Source organism: Elgaria multicarinata, chromosome 1, assembly GCF_023053635.1.
Source record: "Elgaria multicarinata webbii isolate HBS135686 ecotype San Diego chromosome 1, rElgMul1.1.pri, whole genome shotgun sequence".
Taxonomy (NCBI): domain Eukaryota; kingdom Metazoa; phylum Chordata; class Lepidosauria; order Squamata; family Anguidae; genus Elgaria; species Elgaria multicarinata.
In genome coordinates, this window is record NC_086171.1 from 201,025,708 (window position 1) to 201,053,442 (window position 27,735).

At 42.4% G+C, this 27,735-nt stretch overlaps 1 protein-coding gene across 3 annotated transcripts; it reads left to right on the top strand.

Moving 5' to 3' along the window:
• Positions 1–2,697: 2,697 nt before the first annotated feature.
• RAE1 (ribonucleic acid export 1) lies at positions 2,698–23,270 on the top strand. 3 transcript variants are annotated; one of them, XM_063146517.1, is made up of 14 exons: positions 2,698–2,861; positions 5,389–5,485; positions 6,098–6,202; positions 7,552–7,644; positions 9,193–9,279; positions 10,402–10,488; positions 11,255–11,326; positions 11,629–11,736; positions 11,885–11,991; positions 12,339–12,414; positions 14,162–14,356; positions 16,008–16,093; positions 18,672–18,705; positions 20,325–23,270. In XM_063146517.1, the coding sequence occupies exons 2-13, from the start codon at positions 5,396–5,398 to the stop codon at positions 18,673–18,675; spliced, it is 1,110 nt and encodes a 369-aa protein (XP_063002587.1). In that variant the 5' UTR covers positions 2,698–2,861; positions 5,389–5,395; the 3' UTR covers positions 18,676–18,705; positions 20,325–23,270. The 3 variants fall into 3 exon arrangements, with proteins under 3 accessions (XP_063002587.1, XP_063002572.1, XP_063002580.1); XM_063146502.1 differs by lacking the exon at positions 2,698–2,861 and adding an exon at positions 4,244–4,260; XM_063146510.1 differs by lacking the exons at positions 2,698–2,861; positions 18,672–18,705; positions 20,325–23,270 and adding an exon at positions 4,244–4,260 and having other exon boundaries at positions 16,008–17,461.
• The last annotated feature ends 4,465 nt before the right edge of the window (positions 23,271–27,735 follow it).

Sequence of the window (27,735 nt, forward strand, 5' to 3'; positions counted from 1 at the left end):
ATCTATGTGGAACCACCAGGAGCAGGCCCTCGGATGACCTCAGTGACCGGGCAGGTTGGTAAGGGAGAAGGCGCTCTCTCAGGTATCCTGGTCCTAAGTTGTTTAGGGGTTTGTACACAAGTACAAGAACCTTAAACCTGGCCCGATAGCAAATAGGCAGCCAGTGCAGTTCCCTCAGCAGAGGAGTCTATGGACTCTCTACTTCTAAATCGGTGGTGGGGATGGATATGTGGCCCTCCAGATGTTAGTGGACTGCAACTCCATCAGTCCCAGCCAGCATAGCCAATACTGAGGGATGATGGGAGTTGCATTCCAACAACATCTGGAAAACCACATGTTCCCCATCCTTGTTTTAGATGGACAAATCCAGAGCTCCATCAGACAAGCATTTTGTTGCATGCTCATTACTGGGCACTCATGGATTTTCGTGGGTCCCTCTCATGACATCGTCTGCCTCCCACCCTACTAGCCTTCTTCGCACACCAAAAAAAAAAACTCCCAGTAAGTCCGACTTATTTTTAAAGACAGAAATTGCTGCTATCTCCTGCTGTGTGCAGGAGAAGCAGCGGGATCAAAATGGCCCACTGAATGGGCCATGCACAAGGGAACGCTTATCAAATTTGCAGATGACACAAAATTGGGTGGGATAGCTAATACCTTGGAAGACATAAACAAACTTCAAAGTGATCTTGATAGGCTAGAGTGCTGGGCTGAAAACAACAGAATGAAATTTAATAGGGATAAATGCCAAGTCCTACATCTAGGAAAAAGAAACCGAATGCACAGTTACAAGATGGGGGAATACTTGGCTCAGCAATACTACAAACGAGAAGGATCTTGGAATTGTTGTAGATCACAAGCTGAATATGAGCCAACAGTGTGATGTGGCTGCAAAAAAAGCAAATGCTATTTTGGGCTGCATTAATAGAAGTATAGCTTCCAAATTGTGCGAGGTTCCAGTTCCCCTCTATTCGGCACTGGTTAGGCCTTATCTTGAGTATTGTGTCCAGTTCTGGGCACCACACTTCAAGAAGGATACAGACAAGCTGGAGCATGTTCAGAGGAGGGCAACCAGGATGATCAGGGGTTTGGACACAAAGTCCTATGAGGAGAGACTGAAAGAACTGGGCATGTTTAGCCTGCAGAAGAGAAGATTGAGGGGAGACATGATAGCACTCTTCAAATACTTGAAAGGTTGTCACACTGAGGAGGGCCAAGATTTCTTCTCAATCATCCCAGAGTGCAGGACACGGATTAAGGGGCTCAAGTTAAAGGAAGCCAAATTCCAGCTGGACATCAGGAAAAACTCCTTGACTGTTAGAGCACTACGACAATGGAACCAGTTGCCTAGGGAAGTCGTGGGCTGTCCCATACTAGAAACATTCAAGAGGCAGCTGGACAGCCATCTGTCAGGGATGCTTTAAGGTGGATTTAGCAGGGGGTTGGACTTGATGGCCTTATAGGCCCCTTCCAATTCTACTATTCTATGATTCTAAGTTGTTTACTTCCTCTTTCAAAAGAGGAAGTAACAAAGGACAAATGCGCAGCTGGAGAAGCGACAGTAAGCAAACGTGATTTCCCCGTGTGATGACGCTCCGAATTAGTGTGAAGAAGACAACAGGCATCAGAGCTTGCTTAAAGCATTTTATTAATTGGATGTTGCAGAAGCCACTAACAATTTCACAGACTTTTAAGCTTTTAACACAATAGTTACATTCTGTACTGAACTGCTTACAGTCTCATCCCCTCTACAACATGTCAACAGAATAGCACTTGAAGTCCACAAAAGCTTATGCCATAAATTCAATCTATTTGTTAGCCTTTAAGCTACCACAAGGCTCTTTGCTGATTTTAATATTTAGTACTGTTGCAAGTAAACAGTGTAAAACATGGCATATATTTTCATTGGGTTAGATCTAGATTTAGTGCATAGAGTCTGTGGCTCAATGCATGCAGAAGGTCCCAAATTCAATCCCCGGTAGTTCCAGGTTGGGTTGGAAAAATTCTTGCCTGAAATCCTGGAGAATTGCCACTAGTCAAAGTCTACAATACTAGATTAGATGGACTAATGGGTTTACTCAGCATAAGACAGATTCCTATATTAGACCAAATGAAACCAAGTGACTTAACTTAAGTCCCATTGATTGCAACGGGGCTCCTCTAACTCTGTCTACAGTTTCAAACTTGCTGCAATATGAAAAACGCAGCTATAAAATGATTGTTACTCACCTTTATAAATTCCTGTTTACGAAATTCCTCTCTGTCAATCAATAGCTACTTGCATGTTCCGTCTTTAACCATCACCTGCGAAGGGGAATTCATTAACCACACAACGGCAGGCAAAATCCAAGATTAATTGACGACAATGATTTTATTTGGGATCATCTTTACGATGCTGCTTGTTCTCCCACTTGGCACGAAATACATCCCGATTTCCTCTCTCCTACTTGCCATCAGCCGACGAGTTTACCTTTAGCCCTGCTGAAGCAGAGGGTCTGGTCAAGCCAACAACGCTGCTCGTCCCGTAACAACCACATCTCCGACAAGGAAGAAGAAGGAGGGGGGGAAGAGTGGCAACCCGGTCTCCTCGTTTCGACCCGCCCATGTCAGCGGGCCACGCCCCCTTTAACCCGTGAGCTGACGTGAGGCCTCATGAGCGCCGCTGCGAGTGACGCATGCGCACACTAACAAGGGGCCTTGCATTTTGGGGCCTGTCCTGTGTAACGTACCGGCGTTGAGGAGAGAGTCGTCGGCGAGGGAGGACGGTCGGCCGCCCGGCTCCTTCCCGTACCACCTGAGGCCTGTTTCCCTCCCTCGCTTCTGACCAGGCTCACCTGTGGTGTTTGGGACCCGCCTTGTGGGTAAGCGAGGCGGCCTCAGGCTCGCCGTGCCTTGTGGCGGGACTGCGCCATCCCGCCTTCTCCCTCGCTTCCGAGGTCTCGCTAACCCGGGCTGCTTCTGGCTTCTTCTTTCTCCCGTCAGCTGCGCCCCTTCCCTTCTTTGCCTGCTTCCCCAGACCCTCCCTCCCTCCTTCCTTCCTTCCTTCTTTCTAACTCCAGTCGCTAGTTACGTCCCTCTTGGTCAGCCTTTCCCAGCCTCATGCCCTCCAGGTGCTTTGGACTACAGCTCCCATCAGCCCTAGGCAGCATTGCCAACGAACAGGGATGCTGGGAGTTGTAGTCCTGAACATCTGGAGGGCGCCAGGTTGGGGAAGGCTGTTTTTCCCCTCCACATTTCATTTGAGTTGGCGGCTGCTGCTTCCTTTAGGTTACTTTCTGGCCAGCATTAGTCCCATACTTCTGCCAAAGCCAGATCATTTCACGTACAAGGAGGAAAACACTGTTTTTAGGGTGCTCCCCTTCTCTTCCCTCATTGACAATCATTATGGTTGAAAAGTGGTCTACCAATAGTGTAAATAAACAACAATTATTTATTTATATAGTCGACCAGAGAGTTTCCACATATATTTTAAGTTGGCATTGAAAAAAGCTGGAAATGCATATATGGCACATGTTCTCCATTGTCACTCCTTAAAAAATCATTTGCTAATAAAAGTGTGTGTGTGTTTTCCCCCCACCTCCTGCCACGTGCCTTTAAAAAAATGCATAGTGAGTTTCCATGCAAGATTTGCCGGCTCATCACTTAAGCAAGTCAATAATTCTGAGTCGTAACCTTCTGGATTGTAATAGTGGCCAACCTTCCAGAATTGTTGTAACCATGGTGTTTGTGAAACCATGGCGCACTCGGAAGGAAAAGTATACAGTTATCAAATATATTGCAGGCCTGGGATGTCACATTGAAATGAAGGCTTATAAGTAGGTTTATTTCTTACTTAAAATACAGAGGTTTTGAAGACTGTCCTTTGTTTAGAGTGAGTTTGTGTGAGACCCAGGCATTTAACAGCATTTAACAACACTTAGTTTGTTTTCTAATGGACCCCAGAACTGTTGTTTTTTAAATGGATACTGTTGTTTTTATACTGTTGTTTTTATGTTTCTGATGGTTTTTAAAATTTGTATACTTTTTAATGTTTACTGTTTTAACGTTTGTGAACCGCCCAGAGAGCTTCGTCTGTGGGGCAGTATATAAATGTAATAAATAAATTTTTAGAAATGACTGAGGAATAATATGCACAGAGTTCTCATTCAGTATAGACTTATGGCAGAAGTAGGAGTTCTTTGACCTCTTCAATACATCTTTGTTGAATATAGCAATCCCTGCCTGTGTTGCCTGCTCGCTGCTGAACTCCTCACAGCACATGTAAGCCTCCATGATTGCATGGCACAGGAAGCTGAGAAGCCAAGGTTGAGAGTAGTTTAACCATTTGCAATCCACCGCCACTGGATGCATCATTAAGCAGCTCCTGGACCAGAACAGCTTAAATCAGTCAGTGGCATATGGTTATAGTGGGTGTGCCTGCTTCCCTATATTGTGAAGACTTATTAAAGACTTCAGAGGGCTGCTATCCTATGGATACTTACTTGTGAGCAAGCCCCATTGAACAAAATGGGACTAACTTCTAAGTGAATGTACGTAAGATTGTGCTTTTAAGTCCCATTTAATTCAGTGTATTATTATTATTATTATTTATTTATATAGCACCATCAGTGTACATGGTGCTGTACAGAGTAAAACAGTAAATAGCAAGACCCTGCCGCATAGGCTTACAATCTAATAAAATCATAGTAAAACAATAAGGAGGGGAAGAGAATGCAAACAGGTACAGGGTAGGGTAAGCAGGCACAGGGTAGGGTAAAGCTAACAGTAGAAAGTAACAGTAGAAGTCTGCACAACATCAAGTAATTTAATTAATGTATTTATTTATAAGCTTCCCATTAATACCAGAAAACCAGGGAAGTGTACATTTAAGACAGTTAAAATAAGCAGTAAAACTCCACATTGAACACAATAAAAATCACAGAAGCAGCTATATACAAAATCAGTAAAATCCAGCAGAAGCCATCAAAACCAGCTATAGAACATGTTGGAATTGAAAATGAAAAAGTTCTCCACTGAAAAAAGTTCAAAGTTGGCGCCAGGTGAACTTTCCTGGCAGGGTGTTCCAGATTCAAGGCACAGCGACTTATAAAGTCCTCTCCCCAGTAACCACGTACTTTAAATGGCATGCTGACATGGTGACTAAAGATGAAGAAAAAAGATTTTGGCTTCCCAACCTGCTAGCCTCAAGTTGTTTGGGACTACAACTCACATCATCCCTAGCCACTGGCTTTGGGGCTGATGGGTGTTATAATCCAAATTTGGAGGGCACCAGATTGGGAAAGGCTGAGACACGCCATTTGAAAGAAAGCAATCTTCCTGGTTTACTTCTGTGTAACTATCAATTTACATGTAACTTACTGAAATTGTTTTGAACTCTGTTGTTCACAGGGCCAAGATGAGTTTGTTTGGATCAACATCAGGATTTGGAACTGGGGGCACCAGCATGTTTGGCAGCACAGCTACTGATAACCACAATCCAATGAAGGTAGTCAGCCATTGCTTACATGGGAAGAAATATCTAATCTCTCATTTAAAAAGAAGTCATTCACATAAACAACGTGAAAATCCTAAAGTACAAAAGATAACATCAGGAAAAATGTACCCCCTGTGGTAAATGTGTGGATAAGTCTGTAAGATGAGTCAAAGTGGTGTTGGCTTAATTTTCTGTATCTTTTGTAGCTTGGAATTTGAGCTTCCACAATGGTTGTTAGAACTATAGTTCAAACAGCTGTACATATGAGATAGTGGAGATTTCAAGGGAAATTGTAGTACTTCATTATAGGGGCATTTTGGGGGGGGGCTCTTCTTTCAAACATACTAACTTTCAAATGTGCTGCAGTTTTAAGCACCCTTACCATGAAGTAAATATTCCCATTAAACTTGGTGAGATTTACATCACATATTTATTTATTTATTTAGAATATTTATATACCGCTCCCCATTGAAAAATTTCAGAGCGGTGTACAAGATAAAATGAAAATAAAAACAGAATAAAACATGTTGGAGCAGGCTTCAATTTAATTTTGTAGAAGGGGAACTTTTAGACTGTTAACTAAGTGGAAATGCCTGTAATGTCTAACTTTGACTTCTGTTCTAGGATATTGAAGTAACTTCACCACCTGATGATAGTATTGGCTGCTTGGCTTTCAGCCCACCAACATTGCCGGGTAATTTCCTTATTGCAGGATCATGGGCAAATGATGTAAGTAACAAATGAAAAGAGGTATCAGGGCAAATATCGACAACTGCTTCTTGTAGTCAAAATGTGATTACCTTAAGAGGGTAATAGTTAAGACAGCTGCATACCACCTGTAAGACAAGCTGAGTTTGTAATAATATATTGGCAGTATAGAAGTATTGACAATGTAAAAAAAAATTAGTTTGGTATTTGTTGTCCATTATTATAAAGAACCACTCAAATTATTGGAGGAGTAAAAGATTAAATGAAATAAATTAGATAGGGAAAGAAATCTGACTTGCATTGTCATCAGGTTTCCTTTAATTTGTGTGTGTGTGTGTTTGAAACACATGGATTTTGACATAATAGCTGCATTACTTGTTGGCAGTATTTCTTTCAGCACAGTTCTATACATGTTAACCCAGATGTAAGTTCCATTGAGTTCAATGGGGCTTAGCCCCCACGTAAGTGGGTACAGGATTGCAGCCTCAAAGTCTTCCGCTCTGATTTGTGTATCTATTGTGAAACAAAGTTGTATGAGCAAACAAATTCCTGAAGGGTAATCATGTTATGCTACAATCCTGTTCATACTTTACCTGGACGTAGGCTTCTTTGAACACAGTCAGACTTCCTTTCAGGGAAACATGCATAGGATCAGGTTGCCCAACCGTGGTAGCAAAAATAAAATAGGTCTACTGTGGTAAAAAGACCTAGACTTAGCCATACTTATAAGTAGATCTATTGAAATCAATGGGGGAAGTTAATCATGACTAACTTCATTCCCATTTATTTCAGTGGGTTTATGCGAAGCATGATGAAGTCTGGACTGACCAAACATATTTATTGCTGCTTGAGCTTTCACCATCCAGAGTCAACTTCATCTGGAGGTTTTTGGGCCTTGTGTCTTTTAGTTACCCTAGTGCCCTCCCGATATTTTGGACTTCAACTCCTTCAGCCCCAGTCAACATGGCCAATGGTCAGGAACACTGGGAGTTGTAGTCCAAAACTGGAAATAATAGTGAGGGTCTGTGCAGCCCTGTGACTAGACAGGTGGACTGCTAAGGCCTTTATTAAAATTCTAGCTGAATCGAAGGACTCACTTGATGGTCATAGGCCCCGTTCAGAAGACACCTTAAACCATGGCTTTAACCATCGTGAATAAGGCTTTTTGCTCTATTCACCATGGTTAAAGCTGTGGTTTAAGGTGTCTTCTGAACAGGGCTCTGCTTTCATTGTCTTTGTATAAAAGGTGGATAACTAACCACACATCAGGATCTTACGAGAACAAACAAGGTAAAAGCATAAACAAAGGTGGATGAATTGCCTTTTAAAACATTTTCTCTCTCTTTTTAAAACATTTTTTTAAACTTTAGGTTCGTTGTTGGGAAGTCCAGGATAATGGGCAGACTATTCCAAAAGCACAGCAGATGCACACAGGACCCGTGCTAGATGTTTGCTGGAGTGATGTAAGTCACTTCATTTTACGAGAAGTGTTGTTAAATATTTATTTATTTAATTTAATTTATTTATTACATTTATATCCCGCCTTTTTTTCTCCAAGGCGGCATACGTAATCCTCTTCCTCATTTCCATTTAATTTTAAATATCTGTAATGCTTATTTGTGGGCTAGGAAATCAGAGCCCATGACTCAAATCCTTGACTTCTCCTTCAGTGGAGGAGTGCGTCCTTGAATGGGCGAAACAAACCTGCTCTAGGATCCCTCCCATTTGTTAAAAAAAAGCATGACCTTATCATAGAAATGTAATGTTCTTTTCTACTTGGGTAGGAAATCTCTGCTGTTGGTATGACTTCAGCATCTGCACTCAGACATGCACATTTACAAATAGATACCGTGGAAATAGTGGGGTTTCACAGGGATCGGTCTTGGAACCAATTCTTTTCAACTTATTCATAAATGATTTGGAATTAGGAGTGAGCAGTGAAGTGGCCAAGTTTGCTGGCAACACCAAATTATTTAAGGTTGTTAAAACACAAAAGGGTTGTGAAGAGCTCCAAAGGGATCTCTCCAAGCTGCGAGAGTGGGCATCCAAATGGCAAATGTGGTTCAATGTAAGCAAGTGTAAGGTGATGCACGTTGGGGCAAAAAAACCCAACTTCAAGTATAACCTAATGGGATCTGAGCTGGCGGTGACCGAACAAGAAAGAGATCTTGGGATTGTGGTGGTTAGCTTGATGAAAATGTCCACCCAGTGTGTGGCCGCTGTAAAGAAGGCAAACTCCATGTTAGGCATTATAAGAAAAGGAATTGAGAATAAAACTACCAGTATCATACTGACTTTATACAAATCTATGGTGCGACCAGACTTAGAATACTGTGTGCAGTTCTGGTCACCACACCTAAAAAAGGATATTATAGAGCTGGAAAAAGTGCAGAAAAGGGCGACTAAAATGATTTAGGGGCTGGAGCATCTCCCCTATGAGAGAAGGTGACATCAGCTGGGATTGTTTAGCATGGAAAAAAGGAGGCTAAGGAGAGACATGACAGAGGTGTACAAAATTATGCATGGTATGGAGAATGTGGATAGGGAGACATTTTTCTCCCTCTCTCAAAATACTACAACCCAATGGGGTCATCCCATGAAGCTGATTGGTGGGAGATCCAGGACAAATAAAAGGAAGTACTTCTTCATATAGTGCATAGTTAAATTATGGAACTCACTACCACAAGATGTAGTGATGGCCACCAATCTGGATGGCTTTAAGAGGAGGTTGGATAAATTCCTAGAGGTGAAGGCTGTCAATGGCTACTACCCCTGATGGTTGTTTGCTATCTCCATTATTTGAGGCGATAGGCCTGTGTGCACCAGTTGCTGGGGAACATGGGTGGGAGGGTGCTGTTGCACCATGTCCTGCTTGTTCATCCCTGGCTGATGGCTGGTTGGCCACTGTGTGAACAGACTGCTGGACTAGATGGACCCTTGGTCTGATCCAGCAGGGCTCTTCTTATGTTTTATTGGAATATAGCCATCTCTCTTTCTCTCTCATTTTATAGGATGGGAGTAAAGTGTTCACAGCGTCTTGTGATAAAATTGCCAAAATGTGGGACCTCAACAGTAACCAAGCAATACAAATCGCACAGGTATGATTTTCAAACATAGCCCTCTATAAAGGGGATATATGAAAGACTTTTAGAAAAGAAAACCTTGCTGGATAATAAAGTTTCTTAATATAAAGAACTTTGATCTATAAACTGTTGGCACAGATTCCTCAATTTAAAGGGAGGGAGGGAGAACCATTGGGAGCAATAAATTGCAGGTCAAATTTTCACTTGTGTGTTAAGGCAGTTAACTGGGGTGCTTCCCTCTTGGTGGTTTCAAGATAGGTTGAATGTCCTACAGCAAGGTCCTCATTGCTTCATGGCGTATTTGTGGGGAAGACTACTTGCTTGCTTGCTCCATCACTCCAACCTGATTTGGCAGGAACTGTTGTTGTTTTTGTTGATTAGTGCCCACCCTTATCCACAGTTCGTTGCACACAGAAATTTGTGTGCACACAACTGTGCAAGGATTTCTACTGTGGAATAAGGCTACAGTGTGGGCTAGATGGTAGAATATGAGTTTATAAGAATTGCCTACACTCAGAGATTAAGAAACTGTTAAGTTGCGTACCACAAGGCTTTGATGTTTATTTTTCCAAATGTACATATTTTGAGTAGTAGAATGCATGTTTTGCTTATACATACAATCTGGTTCCCAGGATTGAACGTAGAGAAGCCAGATCGATATATCTTATTCTTTTGGTGATGGAGGAGGGGACAAAAGCTTGCTGTATAATGCATTCACTGTTTGGTGGTTGTGACATTACATCTTGTGCCCCCTCAGAGACAGTTCCCCCCCCCAGTTCTTTAAAATTGTTTACTGATTCAGATGTAAAGATCTTCATGTTTATTGGATGAGATATTTGCGTTTGAGTGTGTTTTTTAAAGGTGAGAGTAACATACATTATATTGGATTTAAAAACAAAACTAAAAAAGCAGACAGCCTATGTTAAGCACAGGGGGGAATTGCAAGAGAGATGATTTGCTCCCTTTTAGATTTGCTGATGTGTGCCTGTCAAAAGTATTGCAAAGGCAAGGAGAGACAGGGCTCACTTTGTGGGAGAGAAAAAGCAGTGAATCCTCATTTTAAGGTATGTCAGGATACATCCTAATAGGATGCATGGAAGATGATTCCAGGTCTTTTAAAGTCTATTTATTCCTCAGCATGAAGCTCCTGTCAAGACTATCCATTGGATTAAAGCCCCAAATTATAGCTGTGTAATGACTGGGAGCTGGGATAAAACTTTGAAGGTAAGCTTGGATTGGTTAATTTTTATTGCAATACTGCTGCTGTACAGATTGAAATGTTTTTCATCAGTTTTGCATAGCACATGTTATGGAAGAAATGGTTAAGTGTCTGTTATATGCACAGTGGTGCACAATATAATCCTATGCATGTTTATTCCGAAGCAAGCCTCACTAATTCAATGGGACTTACTCCCAGGTAAGTATGCCTGGTATTGCAGCCTAAGAGTTTGAGATTATGAACTAGAAGCCCCTAGTTTAAATCTCAACTCAGCCATGATCCTACTTAGGCAAACTACTGTCGCTAAAATGCCCATTTGCCTTGTCCCTTCTCAGCCTCAGCCTGTAGTATGGCAGCAATACAGGTCTCTCTGTTAAAGGAGTCACTCTTAGGGTTTTAAAGGCTGTATGTGAAATGTGCTGAGCCCTTAGTGTTTAAATAACACTTTTTACCTAATTAGTACTATTGTTATTTCTTTATAACTGCAATGTATAAAGTGCCTAGCCATCGTTTGAGTAGAACACTATCATTCCGACAGAGAAGCTAGGAACTGAGGCTGGGAGTTTGCCCAAGCTGTTCACTCAATTTATCTTTGAGACCATTTTTGAAGTAAAGTCTCCCAGATTCATTATAGTATTGTCTTGGAATACATAGGCTTTCTGGAGCCAATCTTTTTTCAAGGGCCTGGAGGTAATCCAAAGCTTTGGTTTGCTAAAATAGCCCTAATAACTCACATGGGGATTGTTGATGTTGTATTTAATTTTTATTTAGTTTTGGGATACACGATCGCCTACTCCAATGATGACACTGCAGTTGCCTGAGCGATGTTACTGTGCTGACGTAGTAAGTAACCCGGCTTCAAAGACTTTCAGATTTGAGTTTGTTACCCTTTGCCATTAGTTTGTCTTTCTACAAAAATAATTACTCTATGTTTGTATTAAGTGTTGCCATTATAAAAAGCAGTTTTATGTTCCATTCTTTGTGGGGGAGGAAAGGTACAGAATGAACTAAGTTTACAGTTAAAATATTGCTAATAATGCTTTACTGTTTATTTTGATTGCATGTCTTTATAGCAATTAATTTGCATTTCAACTGATTGTCAAAACTTCATATTCATCACTCTGGGAACATTAATTTTGTTTCAGGTATACCCCATGGCTGTTGTGGCTACTGCAGAGAGAGGCTTAATAGTTTATCAGTTAGAGAACCAGCCTTCCGAATTTAGAAGAATAGACTCACCACTTAAACATCAGGTAATAATTAAGGTTGAGCTAAGCCTTCTTGGTTTTCAGGAGTTGTCTCCTAATCAATAAATGCAATACAGCTATCATGCCCAGCAGAACTAATACTTTGATTTATCTGGAATCTGACTGAAATGTAATCTCTTTCTCTCTCATTTAGCATCGCTGTGTAGCCATTTTTAAAGACAAAGGGAACAAACCAACAGGCTTTGCTCTTGGAAGCATCGAAGGAAGAGTAGCCATTCATTACATTAACCCACCTAATCCGTAAGTACCTTGAAATCCTTCAAGAAGAGCCATTGTGATGTGGAGAGCCAGTGTGGTGGTGTGGCTAAAGTGTCGGATTTGGAGTCGGGAGATCTGGGTTCTAGTCCCCACTCGGCCATGGAAAGCCACTGGGTGACTGGGGGCCAGTCACACACTCTCAGCCCATCGGAGAGGAGGGGGATTATGCATGCCGCCTTGGGTTCCTTGGAGGAAAAAAGGTGGAATATAAATGCAATAATAAATAAATGGCTGCAGTTCACTTCTGGCTTGCAGGAAGCATAGGTTTGCAGAAGTTGTCCGTGTATTGCAAAGTGAAATGAAGAACTTAAATGGCGTTTTTTTTTCAGTGCAAAAGACAACTTCACCTTCAAATGTCATCGGTCCAATGGCACAAACACATCTGCACCTCAGGATATCTATGCTGTAAGTATTTCGCACGCTATGCAGTAAGCATTCTCAAAGGCAGTTAAATATAAATATGTCAAATCTGGACACACTCTTTTTTTGACATTTTGTCCCTAAAGAGGGGATTTGACAGTTTTCTCCCTTTAGATAAAAAGCATATCTGTAACAACCAGAATGGGGGTGAGCAGGGAACATTTGCATGCTACAATGTTGACTCAAGATATTTTTATCCTAGTAAAATACCTTTTGAGTGAAAAGAGAGATGGCAGAGATATGAGGCTCTCTAGAAATAGCCTGTTTCCAGTATTCTCCCCGTGTCACACTCTTCCAACGTTGTGTAGTGTATTTAATAAATGGGATGCAGGGCCTGGCCATGCAGATGCAGGAAGAACTGTGCAGCTACAGCCTAGATCAATTCTCTGTGCTTCCCATTGACGTTTGTGGGTAAATGGAATTTGGTTTGTGACATAGTTGAGTGTGAACAAAACCTGCTTCTTACTCCAGATACTGGGATTACTGGGCCAAAAGTGTGCCTAAATTAGGGTGACCATATGGAAAGGAGGACAGGGCTCCTGTAGCTTTAACAGTTATATAGAAAAAGGAATTTCTACAGGTGTTTTTTGTTTGTATGCAGCACTCTTCATCACAACAGTTAAAGCTGCAGGAGCCCTGCCTTCTTTTGTATCTGGTCACTCTAGCTGATTTATTTCGTGAGGTAAAAGTAAAAGCACTGCAAGTGCAGTGGGGATGTAACCTGAAACCAGGGGCTCTACCCACCACCACCAGGCCTCTCGTGATGGGGAGAGCAGTACTCCTTTCCCACTGCTTACAGGCCTTTCCACTGGCTTTAAACGTAGGGGGGGATATGTTTCCGATGATTCTCCCTGTCCCTCCCAAAAAAGGAGCCAGGTTCAGACGAGGAATGAGATAAGGAGAGAGCAGCTGGCTTGAAAGAAGAGGGAAACATTCCTCACCTCTTTCACTGGGCCTTGGCTTGTTTGGGAAAAAAGAGGTAGGCCAGCTTTGGAAAAGCAGGCTTGGCTCCACCTGGTAGTTTCCATACATCAGTGGTTTCTGTTGGAGGACTGAGAATGGATAGAAGAGCAGCTTTCCATCTTCTTTCCTCACCCCACCAAACCTTCCCTGTGACCATTGCCATTGTGCACAAAGTTAGCGGTGGCATCAGGCCTGCTTCTCTGCTGGAGAAGTAAGAAAGTGGGGGTGGGTGGGGTGGGAGGGGCGATACGTATGTTTGGAGAAAAGGCTGGAAATTGTCCATCCCAACTAGCTTTGACTAATAGACTTCTTTGTGACGAATGGGCTTTGCTCTGTTGTCCATCTGAAATGATGAAACTCAGACTTAAGACCACTGAATCGTAAATTGTCACACGTTCAAATAATTTTGTATACAGGGGGCTTTGCAGGCGTTGCACAACTGCTTTGTTTATGTCCATTAACTGGTGGTGGTGGTGGAGAGTGGCGATGGGAAGTGATGCCTTTCCATAGTCTATGTCTGGTTCCTCTTCTCCCTCAGCTTTTTCCATTAAAACTAATCATTACAAGAGATTCGTAACTGTTGTCTGAATGTGGTTGTTTTCCTCTTTGCTTTTTCCTTTTACGTCATGTCCTTTAGATTGTAAGCCTGAAAAAGGGGTCTGTCTTCTTCGTTACTTATATATTATGTAAGCTAGTCTGGGAGACCTTTTCAACTGAAGAACGGGATAACGCCTACGTAATTTAACTTACATTAATTATTACTTAAAAGGTAAATGGAATCGCCTTTCATCCTGCTCATGGCACTCTTGCAACTGTAGGATCTGATGGTAGATTCAGCTTTTGGGATAAAGATGCGCGGACAAAACTAAAAACGTCAGAGCAGCTGGACCAGCCAATATCCGCTTGTTCCTTCAACCATAACGGCAACATATTTACATATGCTTCCAGTTATGATTGGTCAAAGGTAAGTGAGCTGGCTGATATATAAACCTATCAGCCTTCAGTAGCTATCATTGGAGAAACTCAAAAGCCCTACGCAGGCATTGGCCTGCTTGCACGCTGGGGTAATTTGGAGGCGGTGGGCGACAGAGGTGCTCATGGAAACCCTGTCTCCAGTGTCCCTGTGGGCTTGGCTTCTGTTTAGACATTTGTGCATTGAGCATGAAGGTCTGAAAAGGGCTCAGTGAGCTCCTGGGTTGGGAAACGGGCAGGGCTCCTGCTCAAAGGAGCTCTGTAAGCACATGTGCTTACAGAGCCCTTTTCCAACTTTGTGCTCAACTCACGAAGGTTTAAACCAAGGTTGGGGTGGGGCTAACGTACCCCTCCCCACTTTAGCCCTATACAGGAGCAGGCGAATGCCTGCATAGAGCTAGTATTTCTATCAGTCTTGAAGCATCTAGTAAAAGAATGGATTGGTTTTTAGTACTGTTGCACAATATTGAAATGTAGTTAGAACCCCATTCACAATGTGCTTACTAATTCGATGCCTTATAAGGATTTCAGATAAGCAACTGATCCTGTCATGCAAATTCTGCTTTGAATATAACTATTAACATAATACAGGGTGCAGCCAATAACATAGCCACAAGTTTCGATGAAGCTGCAAACCTTCCAGAACAGCTGTGCCATCTTTGTAAGGAACAGCTCTCCTTGCCGGATGCCTCATAATGACATGACACAAAACCGATGCATAGTTCAGAACAGAACAGAAGTGCTGCACTTGCCCAGGACTGACTTCACCTCTGTATTTTTCAGCCTCCCAAACATAATCGATGCTGGTGCCGTTCCAGCATCTCAGAGATGGTAGCAAGGTTTTCTTTTGTAATTGCAACTGAAACGAAATGGGTGGTGGAGGAGAGGTGGAGCTACTGAATCTACCTGTAGCTATATCGTAATTGTGCAGAAGTTGCCCTGAATGGAGCAAGTTGTTTGGGGTGGAGCTGTTGAAGACAGATGTCATCAAAGAGCGACTGAAAAAATAGCTCCATCAATAATGCAAGGAGGATTCAGCCCTTGGGCTGTGGTAGTTCACCCTGCCTTTTGGCTGCCTTTTCCCAAATTCGGCTAATTCTGTTTACAGAGTGGCTTCTACTACCTTTGGATAGGTACTCTAATGCATAAACTGCTGTCTCCCTCCTTAAACGTACATCTTTCCATATAAAAGATGTAAGCGAGCCAGTGTGGTGTAGTGGCTAGAGTGTCGGACTGGGAGTCGGGAGATCCGGGTTCTAGTCCCCACTTGGCCATGGAAACCCACTGGGTGACTTTGGGCCAGTCACACACTCTCAACCCAACCCACCTCACAGGTTTGTTGTTGTGAGGATAAAGTGGAGAGGAGGAGGATTATGTACGCTGCCTTGCGTTCCTTGCAGGAGAAAAGGCAGGATATAAATGCAATAATAAATAAATAAAAGAAAGCTTTAAGGCAGGGAGCAAACATCATTTACCTTGATGTAAGCCATGCTGGTTTCCATTGTATCATTGAATGTCCGTTAATTATAGATTTACACGAGGCTGAATATCATTAAAACTCTGTGACTAATCTATAAAGCTTAAGTTTAGGTTTATCCTGTTACCTCTCTGTGTAATACTATTGTCTTAATCTACTTTTACAGGGACATGAATTCTATAATCCGCAAAAGAAAAACTATATTTTTCTGCGCAATGCTGCTGAAGAATTAAAACCCAGAAATAAGAAGTAGTGAGTATAATTCAGACCATTTAGCACTGCTTTCCTGCCATGTGCCCTCCTTTGGTCTCCTTCCAGTTGTATGTTTTGGATTGGTAACCCTTAGCAGGGGCCTCTGTGACTAATACCAAAGCGCATTCTTACTGGCTGGGCATCTACCCTTTGTGCAATCTGTTCAATGCTGTACAAGAATGTCTGACATTTGCATGAAGATGTGCCGGTTTTCTTAATAGTTGCAAAAACCCTGCATTGGACCAAGAAACCATTGTTGCATCCTAAGTAACTTCTTGTCAATATGAAAATATGAATACTGTAGAAATTCTGGGCAGATTCTGGGCAATCTATTTTCCCCCCTTGCTGAAGGTAAAATTGGGGCTAACAAGAGTTAAAGAAGGGCAGTTGTGATTGTAGGTTCTTTCCCCCCCCCCCCCCCCCCCGCAAGAAATGTAAATTTAATATTAAAATGCTGGTTATTTAGAGTAAACCAATGTGTGCTGATTTTCCCCCTACACACATTATTTTCCACTTGAGCAAGTGGGCTGTGTGTTGGAAGCAAAATCCTGTGGTAAACCAAGCAAGCATTTAACTCCTAGAATGTATCAAAATTTAATTTTGTACAGTTCAGTTCTTCTATATCTTCCCTTTGACATGGGCTCCAATAGCTAGACTGCCTAGGTTTGTAATTCTGAGATGTGGGTGGCCTACTAAGGAACAAGAGCTCCATCTTGCAAACCCTGTCTTCAGGGATGATAATATACAACAGCTGAAAGGATGATTATAGGTCCAGGGTCTCCATGTCATGTAGAAGCACTGCTGTGTCTCTGATTCTGTGAACTCTGCCATTCATTTCTACAAGTCAATGTTTACAGGACAGTGGGTGAACAGGACAGTGTTTTAACATTGCACTGTATCCATGTCTGCGGTAGCAAGAAAAGGGCCAGAGATGTAGCTAAAAGAACAATTTCATGTGAATGTGCTACATATTATGACCACTGCTATAATTACCCAGTCTGTGCCCTAAGGAGCTGCAGATGGAACTATTTTCAGATGTCTCCCAAGTAGAAAGACTGGTGTGTGTGTTTTAACACCATTATACTAGTTCCAATATTATCTAGCACTGGGTGGGTGAACCTCATCAAGAACGCAACCAAGTAGAAATGGTGTGGCGGTTAGTCCAGGCTTATTCTCATTGGAGAACCTGCTGTGCAAATGCCAAAGGATTTTCTTTTGAAAAGCTTGATGTTTGTTTCCATTTATAATGAATGGAAGCAAAATGGGGGACCAGGATTTATTTACAATAATGCTTCTGTCAGAAAATCTTTCTGTAAACCCACATGTTGTAAGACTTGCTACAGTTTAAATAAAACTTTTTAATTAAAAGATTTTTCATGTAAGTAGTTAATGTGCTTAGTAAGCTGGAAAAATGCATTGGTGGGCAGGGGCGGCTCAAATACTTAACAACTACTCTTATTAAATGATTCCATGGAAACCAATCTCTTATTTGTTTTGTATTGTATGCAAATTATCTACTGCTAAGCTGAACATTCCAGTCACTAACTTTTACTGTGATACGCAAATGAGGAGTCTATGCTTGTCCATAGATTGTGCAATCTTGCTGCATTGCTTAGTTCAACAAATACACTGTACACCATTACATATTTAAGAATGCACATGAGTTGCTCCCTTTCTACCAACAGGAATTTACGGAGTTTCCTTATATTAGGTCAGATTATTTGTTCCTTCTAGCTCAATATTATCAACTTTGATTGGCAATGGCTGTGCAAGTCTCAGAAAGAAAAAGGCTATTTTGAGCCCCACTACTTGAGCTAACCGGAGATGCTAGGAACTGAACTTGGGACCTTTTGCAATTAAAGCATGTGCTCTACCACAGAACTATGCTTCCTTTCCTGTGGTAGGGATGACCTGAGACCTTGCAGCAGAATTCAACAACAACAACAAAAGTGTTTCAAGAACCCTGCTCAAAAACCCAGGTTCTGCAAAGCACACTATACATGAAAAGCCCTTAATTGATGTAGTGTTTCATGAGGTTTGGTGTCTCATTTCACGGATTTGTAACTCTTGCACAGGCCCCCTCACATGTAGTGTTCAGACACCAGCATGGCTTCCCACAGGGCTGTAGATTGCTGATTTGCCAACACTGCATGTGAAGATGCTGGTGAAGAGGAACCCACCAGAAAAGGTGCCAGCCTGAAGTTGTCTGCCCTAAAGATCATTGTGTGGAGTGCATATTGTGCGTGCGTAGCTATATTTACACCGCTACTTCAGATGCAACCTTGTATGCACAGTAGCCTATAAATAAGATGGCATCAGACTTTGAAACGACCAAGCAATCTAGAATTATAGACTTCAACAAGTTTCATTCCTGTGACCAATCCATTCCTCAAGGCAAGACTCCCCTAACGCTGCTTTTTGCTCTCAAGTGCAGTTAACTGTATTACCAATAGCTACTCATTTCTTTTGTGCTGGGTCTTCTTTTTAAGCTTTCATAGGCTGCTGATCTGTAAATAGTACAGATTTCATGTTTGTTCTCACTGATTATAAAAAAAAAAATCATTTTTCATTTTTGCAGTTAAATCTTACGGATGTCAATAAGAGTCTAGCAGGTAACAATTGTGTGTGTATGTGTGTGACCTGTGCAGAGTAAATATTCCCTGGCTTCATTAGAACTGTTGCCTGCTTACCTGTGTAGTGAATTCAGCAATGTACAGATTTCCCTTTTTCAGCTGGTAGTGTTGCAATTCCACATAATGCACAGTGAAACGCTTGATCAGCACATGATGGTACAGATGTTGGTGAAATTTTTAGAGCAAACTTGTCCTTATCCAGTAATTCTAGCTGACTTTTGCAAAAACAACAACACCTTACTGCATTATGCACGTTTAACCCAAATGTACATTTACACGTTGGGCAGTATTGTTTTTAAAGAAACCATGGGTTGTCACAGACAAGAGGGAAAGAGCTGACGCATTGCCTGCAGTGTGATCGCCAGATCTGCTGTTAATCCACAGCCTTCGAATGGCTCATTTGTAGATTGTCGGAGTGATCGGTGAACCTGGACCAATGGGTTTAGGGGCTGAACAGCCCAGCGGTTAACCCAATAACGAACCTACAGATGAGATAAATCAGGTCATTATATTGGATTCAGGATCCATCTTCCACAAGAGTAAGGCACTATCCACGAGTAGAGGGCCTCCTCTAGCAGAAGGTCCCACTGCCCTATTTTGGGGGATCCCTACCACCATAACAGTGCACCCCTTTCAGCAAGAGACTCCTGATTCTCTGTGTAGGACTTTTGAGGGGTTGCTGTGAGGAAGAGGGGGCAGATAAGACCACTTCTGTCAGCACATTTAGAGCAAATCTGGATCCAACCTTTGATGTGGTAGTTGCTGTTTCCTTTTGGCTGTAAAATATCCTGTCCCTGCTGTCTGTGTTAGATGTGTCAGTAGTAGCCACAGCCAAAAGCTTCTCGGTACGCAAGCTTGCCAGCTCTTCAGGGGTACCCAACCACCTCATGGCACTACCTTGCAGGTGTACCTGGCCACTAGTGGAAGAAGGCCAATTGAATTAACCTCTTGGGATTTCTCAGTTTTATAAATAAGCAATACCGAGTTATGGACTCTAATACTGCCTGCAGCTCAGAAATTACTCAGTATTTGTGAAGAATATCTTTTGAGATACCTGAAAGTTAGGTATCCTTTTATTTATTGTATATTTCAGTTAAGTTCATATTTAGAGTAACATTAGTTACACTCAAAGCCCTTAATTTCAAAAAGTAGCATGAATTTTGTTAACCTGCCTTCTAGTTGTGCACCATTTGTAAACTTTAATGAAATTACATTTCTGGCAACTATTCAGGTTCACATTAAAAAGCTTAAGCATGTGCTTAAGAAACAATTCATTCAACAGATCTTGGCACATCGTGGATTTTTCACAAGAATAAGATCATCACACCAAAAATCCCATGTGTATTGACAGGCTTGTAAACGGAAGGCGACCGGACAGTTTGGTGTGTGTGTGTGTTAAGGCCATATATGGCCATGTATATGTGGACAGGTAAGCTGATTAAAAACAGCTGTTGCATGGACTCCATTCCATTTCTTATTACCTGAAGGTTGAGCGGATCATAACATGTAAATGTTGGGTCTCCTAATCTCCTGCTTAGAATGCGTGTCTTCCAAAATAACCACCCTTACAAGTGCTATTGTTCCTCTTTATTTTGAAGGTGCCACAAGAACGTCAGCCGAGGAAGGGGTCTCTACTGTGAAATTAGCTAACCTTGCCTGCTATTGAGGCTTCTTCCTTGTCTCTTTTATGGTGCAGAAATAGAAGTGCTCAAACTCTGTTGTTGTTTTTCTCCAAAATCTTTTTTTTTTTTTTAGTTATGGTTTATTTCTTTTTGTGAACTGCCTCCACTTTTTCTTAAACTTTTCTTCTGTTGTGGTCTGCAGCTTTAAAAAAATAGGCGTTTTAAGGTTGAAATAGCATACCCACTTACTTGGGCTGCAATCGTATACCCGCCTCAATGGGACTTAATTTGAATAAAGATGTATAGGATTGCACTAGAATGGCATCTGATGGCAGCACTAACTCCCTACTCCAACAAACATTTGTTGAGAAAACAAACTGCATCTTAAAAAGTTCTAAACTATACCAAGGGCTAGCAGTATAAGAACTGGTGTAAAATCTTGAATATCCTCTCCCTTTTCTGTGTGTGTGTGCGCGTGTGTGTTAAGAATGGGACAGTTCCCAGTTTGTTGCCCCAAATCTATTCCTGGAGCACCTTAAGTTCCTTGGAAACTTCTCAAGACCTTCCTATGTGAGAAGACCAGTAAAGGTTGACATGATTCCTTGAAAGACATCATTCTGCTCCCTCTTCTCCTGCTATGTATAAACACAAGCATCTCCTAAGTGCATTCTGTTGTTTTTGTTTTATATCGTAGAATCCTTTCTCAAAAGAAAAAAGACTCAAGGTGACTTACAACAAAATTAAAACAAAAAATTAAAGTATCTAAAACTATTATCTACTAAATTACAGCCACTCTATAAAAGAACTAAAACTTCAGTGATAAACATTTCAACTGATACATTAAACAGCCCATTGTAAGCCGTCAAATGACTAAGAACAGATAAAAGTCTTCACCTGACTCCAAAAAGATGACAGTGTCGGTGCCAGGCAGGCCCCACAGGGGAGAGCATTCCTCTACACCTCCTTCAGAGGAAAGCACCCAGAGGAGAGCTTCAAATGCTGATTGTAGGGTACAGGTAGGGAAGAGGTTCTCAGAGTGGTTTATGAACATCATTCAGGAGGTTTGTGGAAAAAGTAGAACAATCAAGAGCGTCTGTCCTTTGCCCTGAACTTGATTTATTTTTCTGAATATGGAGATTGAGGCCCTCTTGACCAGGACCGGATTGTCGAAGAGGCTAACAAGGGCCTGGTATAAGGCCCCTGATTTTCATAATACAGTGCTGGTTTTGATGATGATGTTGGCACTAAAGAAGAGAAATGTAATTACGATGTGAATTACGTATGTGCTCCAATTTGAGCAACTATACTCTCATGCAGTGATGAGGATCTGCAGGCCCAACCATGCCCTGTATAAAACGGACAGGGGCGTGTTGAACAGTACAGCATCCTTTTCAACAGGCAGAGGTTCATGGTAGGCACAGGAGTTCCTCAACAGCTAAGTCAATGTGGAGAAGGCTTCCTGTAGGTAAAATGTTTGGGAAATGTTGACATCCTTATCTCTGAAACTCTTTCAGACCCTGAATTTGCTTTCTGTCACAATGCGTATCCTACATCTATCTGAAGGTCTGTTTTCCATAACAATACATTGTAAAATGAATCTGTTAGCCACAAATTGTAAGAAAGGCCCATGAGAAAAGATGACAAAACCGAGACTGCAGTTTTTTTTCAATATATATTGGCTTTTCTCATGCCTGAGGAAAAATCTGTTTTTTAAAATGTTATTTCCTTCTCATCATGGGGTCTTTGATCCATATCATAAATCAACTTGTTAAAACCACCACCACCACTCCACTCCTATTTATGCACATTCCCTTGCTCTTGTTCATTCAAAGTAGCCATCGCCTGGTCACTTGAGTGATAATTTGATGGTCAATTTGGGTCGGATATTTGAAGGCTTCCTATTATACTTAGCCACATAAAGCCAGTGGTGGTTAATTGGACTGGTTTTAGTGATCCACTGCATGTGCTTGCAGGTTGTTGTTATTGTTGGTGATGAAGAGTTCATGTAGCTCTTTTGCCACCAACTCTAGAAAGAAATGAGTGGGCCCTACATTATAATGCCTCGATCTAGTCTACAAAAGCTTAATTCACTCAAGCAGAGGATGTGGTAAAACTGTTCTAGACTATTCTACAGATCGTAGGTAGTGAACCATAAAGCTGGATGATCTTTCTTTTTTAAACTATCCATAGAAAATCTGATGTCAGGGAGAAGAATTCATATGCCTTTCCCCTGATATGTCAGTTTTCTATAGGCAGGGTTTTTATGGGTCATATATTCAGACTGCAAGGGGACCGGTGGAAACTCATGACTGAAGTAGACCAGTCCTGGAACAGTTCCTCTGTTGTGTGTGTGAATTAGACCTAAGACCTTTTGAAAAGGGAGTTTTCCTATCACAACAGAGGACCTTTTTGCTATCTGGGCCTAGGCCCTGGAACTCCATTCTGAAGACGGCCTATCTCACTTCCCCAGTAACAACCCTGCGGAAGCTGGAGAAGACCTCCCTTTTTAGGAAGACCTTTGGTGTGGAATTTTAACTTGCTGTGTTATTTAGTCTCTACTATTTAATATTTCAATGGTCCAATCCTATGCATGCTTAGGCAGAAAAAGTCCTACAACTTGCAACATTCCCCAACCAGCAATGCATGTTTAGACAGAAAAATGTCCTACAACTCCCAGCATTCCCCAACCAGCAATGCTTGCTGGGAGTTGTCAAACTTTTTTTCTGACTAAACATGTATAGGATTGTGCCTTAAATACCTTCAATTGCTGTTGTGTGATGTCTTTCTGCTGCTGATTTTGTGCATTATGTTATAAAGTGGAGGGATGTCTTTAATTGTTATATTATTTACCTGTTGAGCCGACCTAGAACTCTTCAGCAATCAGGTGAGCTATAAATGTTTTAAAATAAATTCATAAAACAATTCCCTAGTTGTTTTTAAGTGGTTTGGTATCACTTACATTGACTGATGTAGATCTTTATTTGGGCCAGAAGATGGCAGCATTTGTTTCGGTTCCATTCATACATTTTCAAATCTTAGATGTGTTGCTTTTGGAGGGTTTGGTATATACCACCAACATGCTACTAAAAGCAAAAATGAAATTCCAGGAAGAGAGAGAGAGAAAGACGTATCTGGCTCGTTGACTTTATCAAGGCTTTCGGAAACAAGGAGCCACCTCCAGAGTCAGGTCCCTTATTTTTATTTTCCTGATAATTACAGTCGTGTCAAAGGCTTTCTCATTGTGCTTCAGGATTAGCCCAGATTCCTCTGGTAGCTATTCTAAGGATAACATGTTTTCCTCTCAATTGTGTCAAGGCATGGTGACTTCTCCGAAGAGCAGTTTATTTACAAGTGGGAACGGCATCAAAAAGTTGCACCGTGTAGTGCTCCTGTACTGTCCATGGTCTCAGCCTGCAGGGCTGGCTCCAGTTCTTTTGAAGGACTTAGCAAGACGCCCCCAATAGGGCGCCTCCCCAGCAAGCCTCCATCACTGAGCCAGTGCCCCCCTCCATCACTGTTCTTGCTCTTTAATGAAGGTCCCAAGTTCAATCCCCAGCGTCTCCAAACAGGGCTGGAAAAATTCTTGCCTGTAACCTTGGTAAGCTGCCAATCCGTGTTGACATAAGAACATAAGAAGAGCCCTGATGCTGGATCAGTCCAAGGGTCCATCTAGTCCAGCATTCTATTCACACAGTGGACAACCAGCCATCGGCCAGGGACCAACAAGGCAGGACATGGTGCAACAGTACCTTCCCACCCATGCTCCCAAGCAACTGGTGCACACAGGCTCATTGCCTCAAATACTGGAGGTAGCACATAGCCATTAGAACTAGTAGCCATTGATAGCCTTCTCATCCAGGAATTTATCCAACCTGATGAGGCTTGCCTGTCGCCAACACTGTTATCTTTCAGGCGCCAGGTTAAGACTTTTCTCTTCTCCCAGGCATTTAACAGCATTTAACAACGCTAAGTTTGTTTTCTAACAGGGCCCAGAACTCTTGTTTTTAATGGATACTGTTGTTTTTATATTGTTTTTATGTTTCTGATGTTTCTTAAATTTTGTATACTTTTTTAATGTTTACTGTTTTAACTTTTGTAAACCGCCCAGAGAGCTTCAGCTATGGGGCGGTATATACAGTATATCCCTCTTTTAAAGTCATCCAAATTGGTGGCCACCACTACATCTTGTGGTAGTGAATTCCATAGTATAACTATGTGCTGTGTGAAGAAGTCCTTCCTTTTTTCTGTCCTGAACTTCCCACCATTCAGCTTCATGGGATAACCCCCGGGTTCTAGTATTATGAGAGAGGGAGAATAATGTCTCCCTACCCACATTCTCCACGCCATGCATAATTTTGTACACCGACAGTACTGAGTTAGATGGGTCAATGGTTGGTATAAGCCATCTTCCTACGTTCCTACGTTAGTCACCCTGTTTCTAGTCATTGCTACCATGTGTTTGTTTGGCAGAAAAAGAGCCAATGAGCAAGTAGGCTGTGGCAATTCCTGCTCGTCCTTCTCGCCACCACTGTTGTCTGGGCCAAAGCAATAGGCAGGTGAACTAGCAGGTTGCAATGGTGAAGAGGAGCTCTGGCAGGCAACCCAACCATACCTACTCTTGATGCTGAACCAACCATGTTCTTGTCCAGGGTTCTCCATCCCCTCTCTGCTTTTCAACAATCAGCCAGCATTCTGTGGCTACATCAAGACCAGCACTGGGATAACAAGTTCACCATTAGCATATACTAGTGGAGACTGGTGGCTCTGATGCCAGTGGGGCAGTGAATCCACTCCAGGTTTCAGTCAGAATACCAAAGGAGCTATCCAAGGTGCAGAAGTACATAGTTGCTTTTAATTTAAGCTGTGTCTTAACTTTCACAGTCTGGCGGAAATTGCGAAAGGATAGCCCTCTTACAAAAAGAATCTTTTGGCAGCTTAAAGTGTGGCAAATTTTGCACAGCACTGGCTTTCATAGAATCATAGAATAGCAGAGTTGGAAGGGGCCTATAAGGCCATCGAGTCCAACCGCTGCTCAATGCAGGAATCCACCCTAAAGCATCCCTGACAGATGGTTGTCCAGCTGCCTCTTGAATGACTCTAGTGTGGGAGAGCCCACAGCCTCCCTAGGTAACTGATTCCATTGTCGTACTCTAACAGTCAGGAAGTTTTTCCTGATGTCCAGCCGGAATCTGGCTTCCTTTAACTTGAGCCTGTTATTCCGTGTCCTGCATTCTGGGAGGATCGAGAAGAGATCCTGGCCCTCCTCTGTGTGACAACCTTTTAAGTATTTGAAGAGTGCTATCATGTCTCCCCTCAATCTTCTCCAGGCTAAACATGTCCAGTTCTTTCAGTCTCTCCTCATGGGGCTTTGTTTCCAGACCCCTGATCATCCTGGTTGCCCTCCTCTGAACACGCTCCAGCTTGTCTGCGTCCTCCTTGAATTATGGAGCCCAGGCTCTTTCAAGAACAAGAGCCTATTTCATCAGGCACATGAAGTGGACTATGATGGATATATGCATACAGGGCCGGGGTCTTGGTGGAAGGGGATTGTTCTGCAGAGTGAGATGAAAAGATGGAAGAGCTCATATTAGAAGCAGATAAATCATACACAAGGCAATGAAAGTGACTGAGATACCATTACTAGGAGGCTTGAAAAGCCCATGGGGGTCAACAGGTCCTGGCCAGCTTTCCCTAACCTGGTGTTGGCCAAATGTTTTGGACTACAACTCTCATCAGCCCCAGTCAGGATGGCCACTTAATGATGGGAGTTGCAATCCAAAACATCTGGAGGGCATCAAGTTAGGTAGGGTTTGCTGGTCTAGCCCACCCAGTCCTACTGGGCTGATGCTCATTTTGCATGACATCACCTATGAGATCATTGTGATGTTATTATTGTGCCATCAGTGCACACAGCACTTTGCACACAGTACAAAGAGACAGGCCCCTGCCCCGAGAAGCTTACAATCTAAAACATGATATGGGGGAAACTAGCAGAGGAAGGGGGGCTGGGCTAAGCAAGGGAAGAATGTGCAATCATTTCAGTCCCATGGACATAGGCTGAGTTATAAGAGGCACGCAAAAGTAGGTAAGCATCCAAGGTAGACCCAAAAAGGCGAGAAACATCTCAGGATGCTAGAACAAATATTTTATTTTCTGAAAAGCCCAGCGTGTTTCAGTCTCTTTATTTTCAGACCTTCTTCAGAGGGTTATGAGAATGTCTGCAGAAATTCTTCTAACAAACTGTCTTCCACTGTCGCCAGCGAAAAACACAGTGCTTTTCATACATTAAATCTTTGTTCTAGCATCCTGAAATGTTTCTCTCCGTCTTAGTTACAGTAGGGCGGGCTTCCTCAATCCGGTGTCCTCCAGATGGTTTGGGCTTAAACTCCCCTTAGCCAGCCTGGCCAATAGTCAAGAACAGCCCAGAGCATCTGGAGGACATCAGGCTGGCGAAGGCTGCTGTAAGACGGGATGGGAGAACAGCGCAGTTACACCAAAGGCTGCCTCGAAAGGGTGGTTTTTGAGTTGGGAACTGAAGGACGTGCAACGTGGTATGGTTGCTTTTGAATTATGCAGGCCTTTTCCTCAAGCTAGGTACCCTCAAAAAAAAAGGGGTGGGGAACAAAGAAAAGGAGATATTTCTGAGTGAGATCTTGCTGTTAATCCCAACTAGGTATTGTGTGTGTGGTGCACTCGAAAGCCGGGAAGGCAGCCATACCTACTCATCAGAATGACAAGGGAAACCCGAGTTTCTTTTTCCTTCTGCAAATAGAGCCCTGGCGCTGGCTTACCGTACCTAGGGGGTTTGTGTGCACAGGCCAGCTGTTCATTTCAAAGTTCCAACAAAGGCCATCAGAACCAGCAAACCACACACACCTTGACCAGAGCACCTAGCATTGCCTTGGCCTGGTTCGTCTCTACTGGAGCTTAATGTAGGTTGGGGGAGCAGCCATTCCGAAACATTTTCTTGAATACACAAAACCAGGGGTTTGGCTTCACGTGACGAGATCTAGCTGACTCAAAAGACAAAAAGGCCTATATTACCGTCCGCGCAGCTCCCTGAATAATTAAAGTGTCTCTTCAAGCTGAATGCGCTCACTGAGTAATTAATCAGTCAGTAGGAGAAAATTTGCTCCCTTTAGGAAGCCAACAATGCTGGCTGTTGCATCTTTTGTCTGAATTAAACAAATGAGGTGCAGACATGATGGTGCAGATGAGAAATTTTGGAACATGTACAGGTCTGGGACAGCAGGCGCTCCTGGTCGACGACGTGGGCTACGTTTGTCTTTGTGACACTTTGTACACAGAGAAGCCGTTTCGCACGCATTATTTGTTTAGGTGCATGCCGAGGATGTTTTATATCTCTCTCTAGAAATTGTGCATGTCC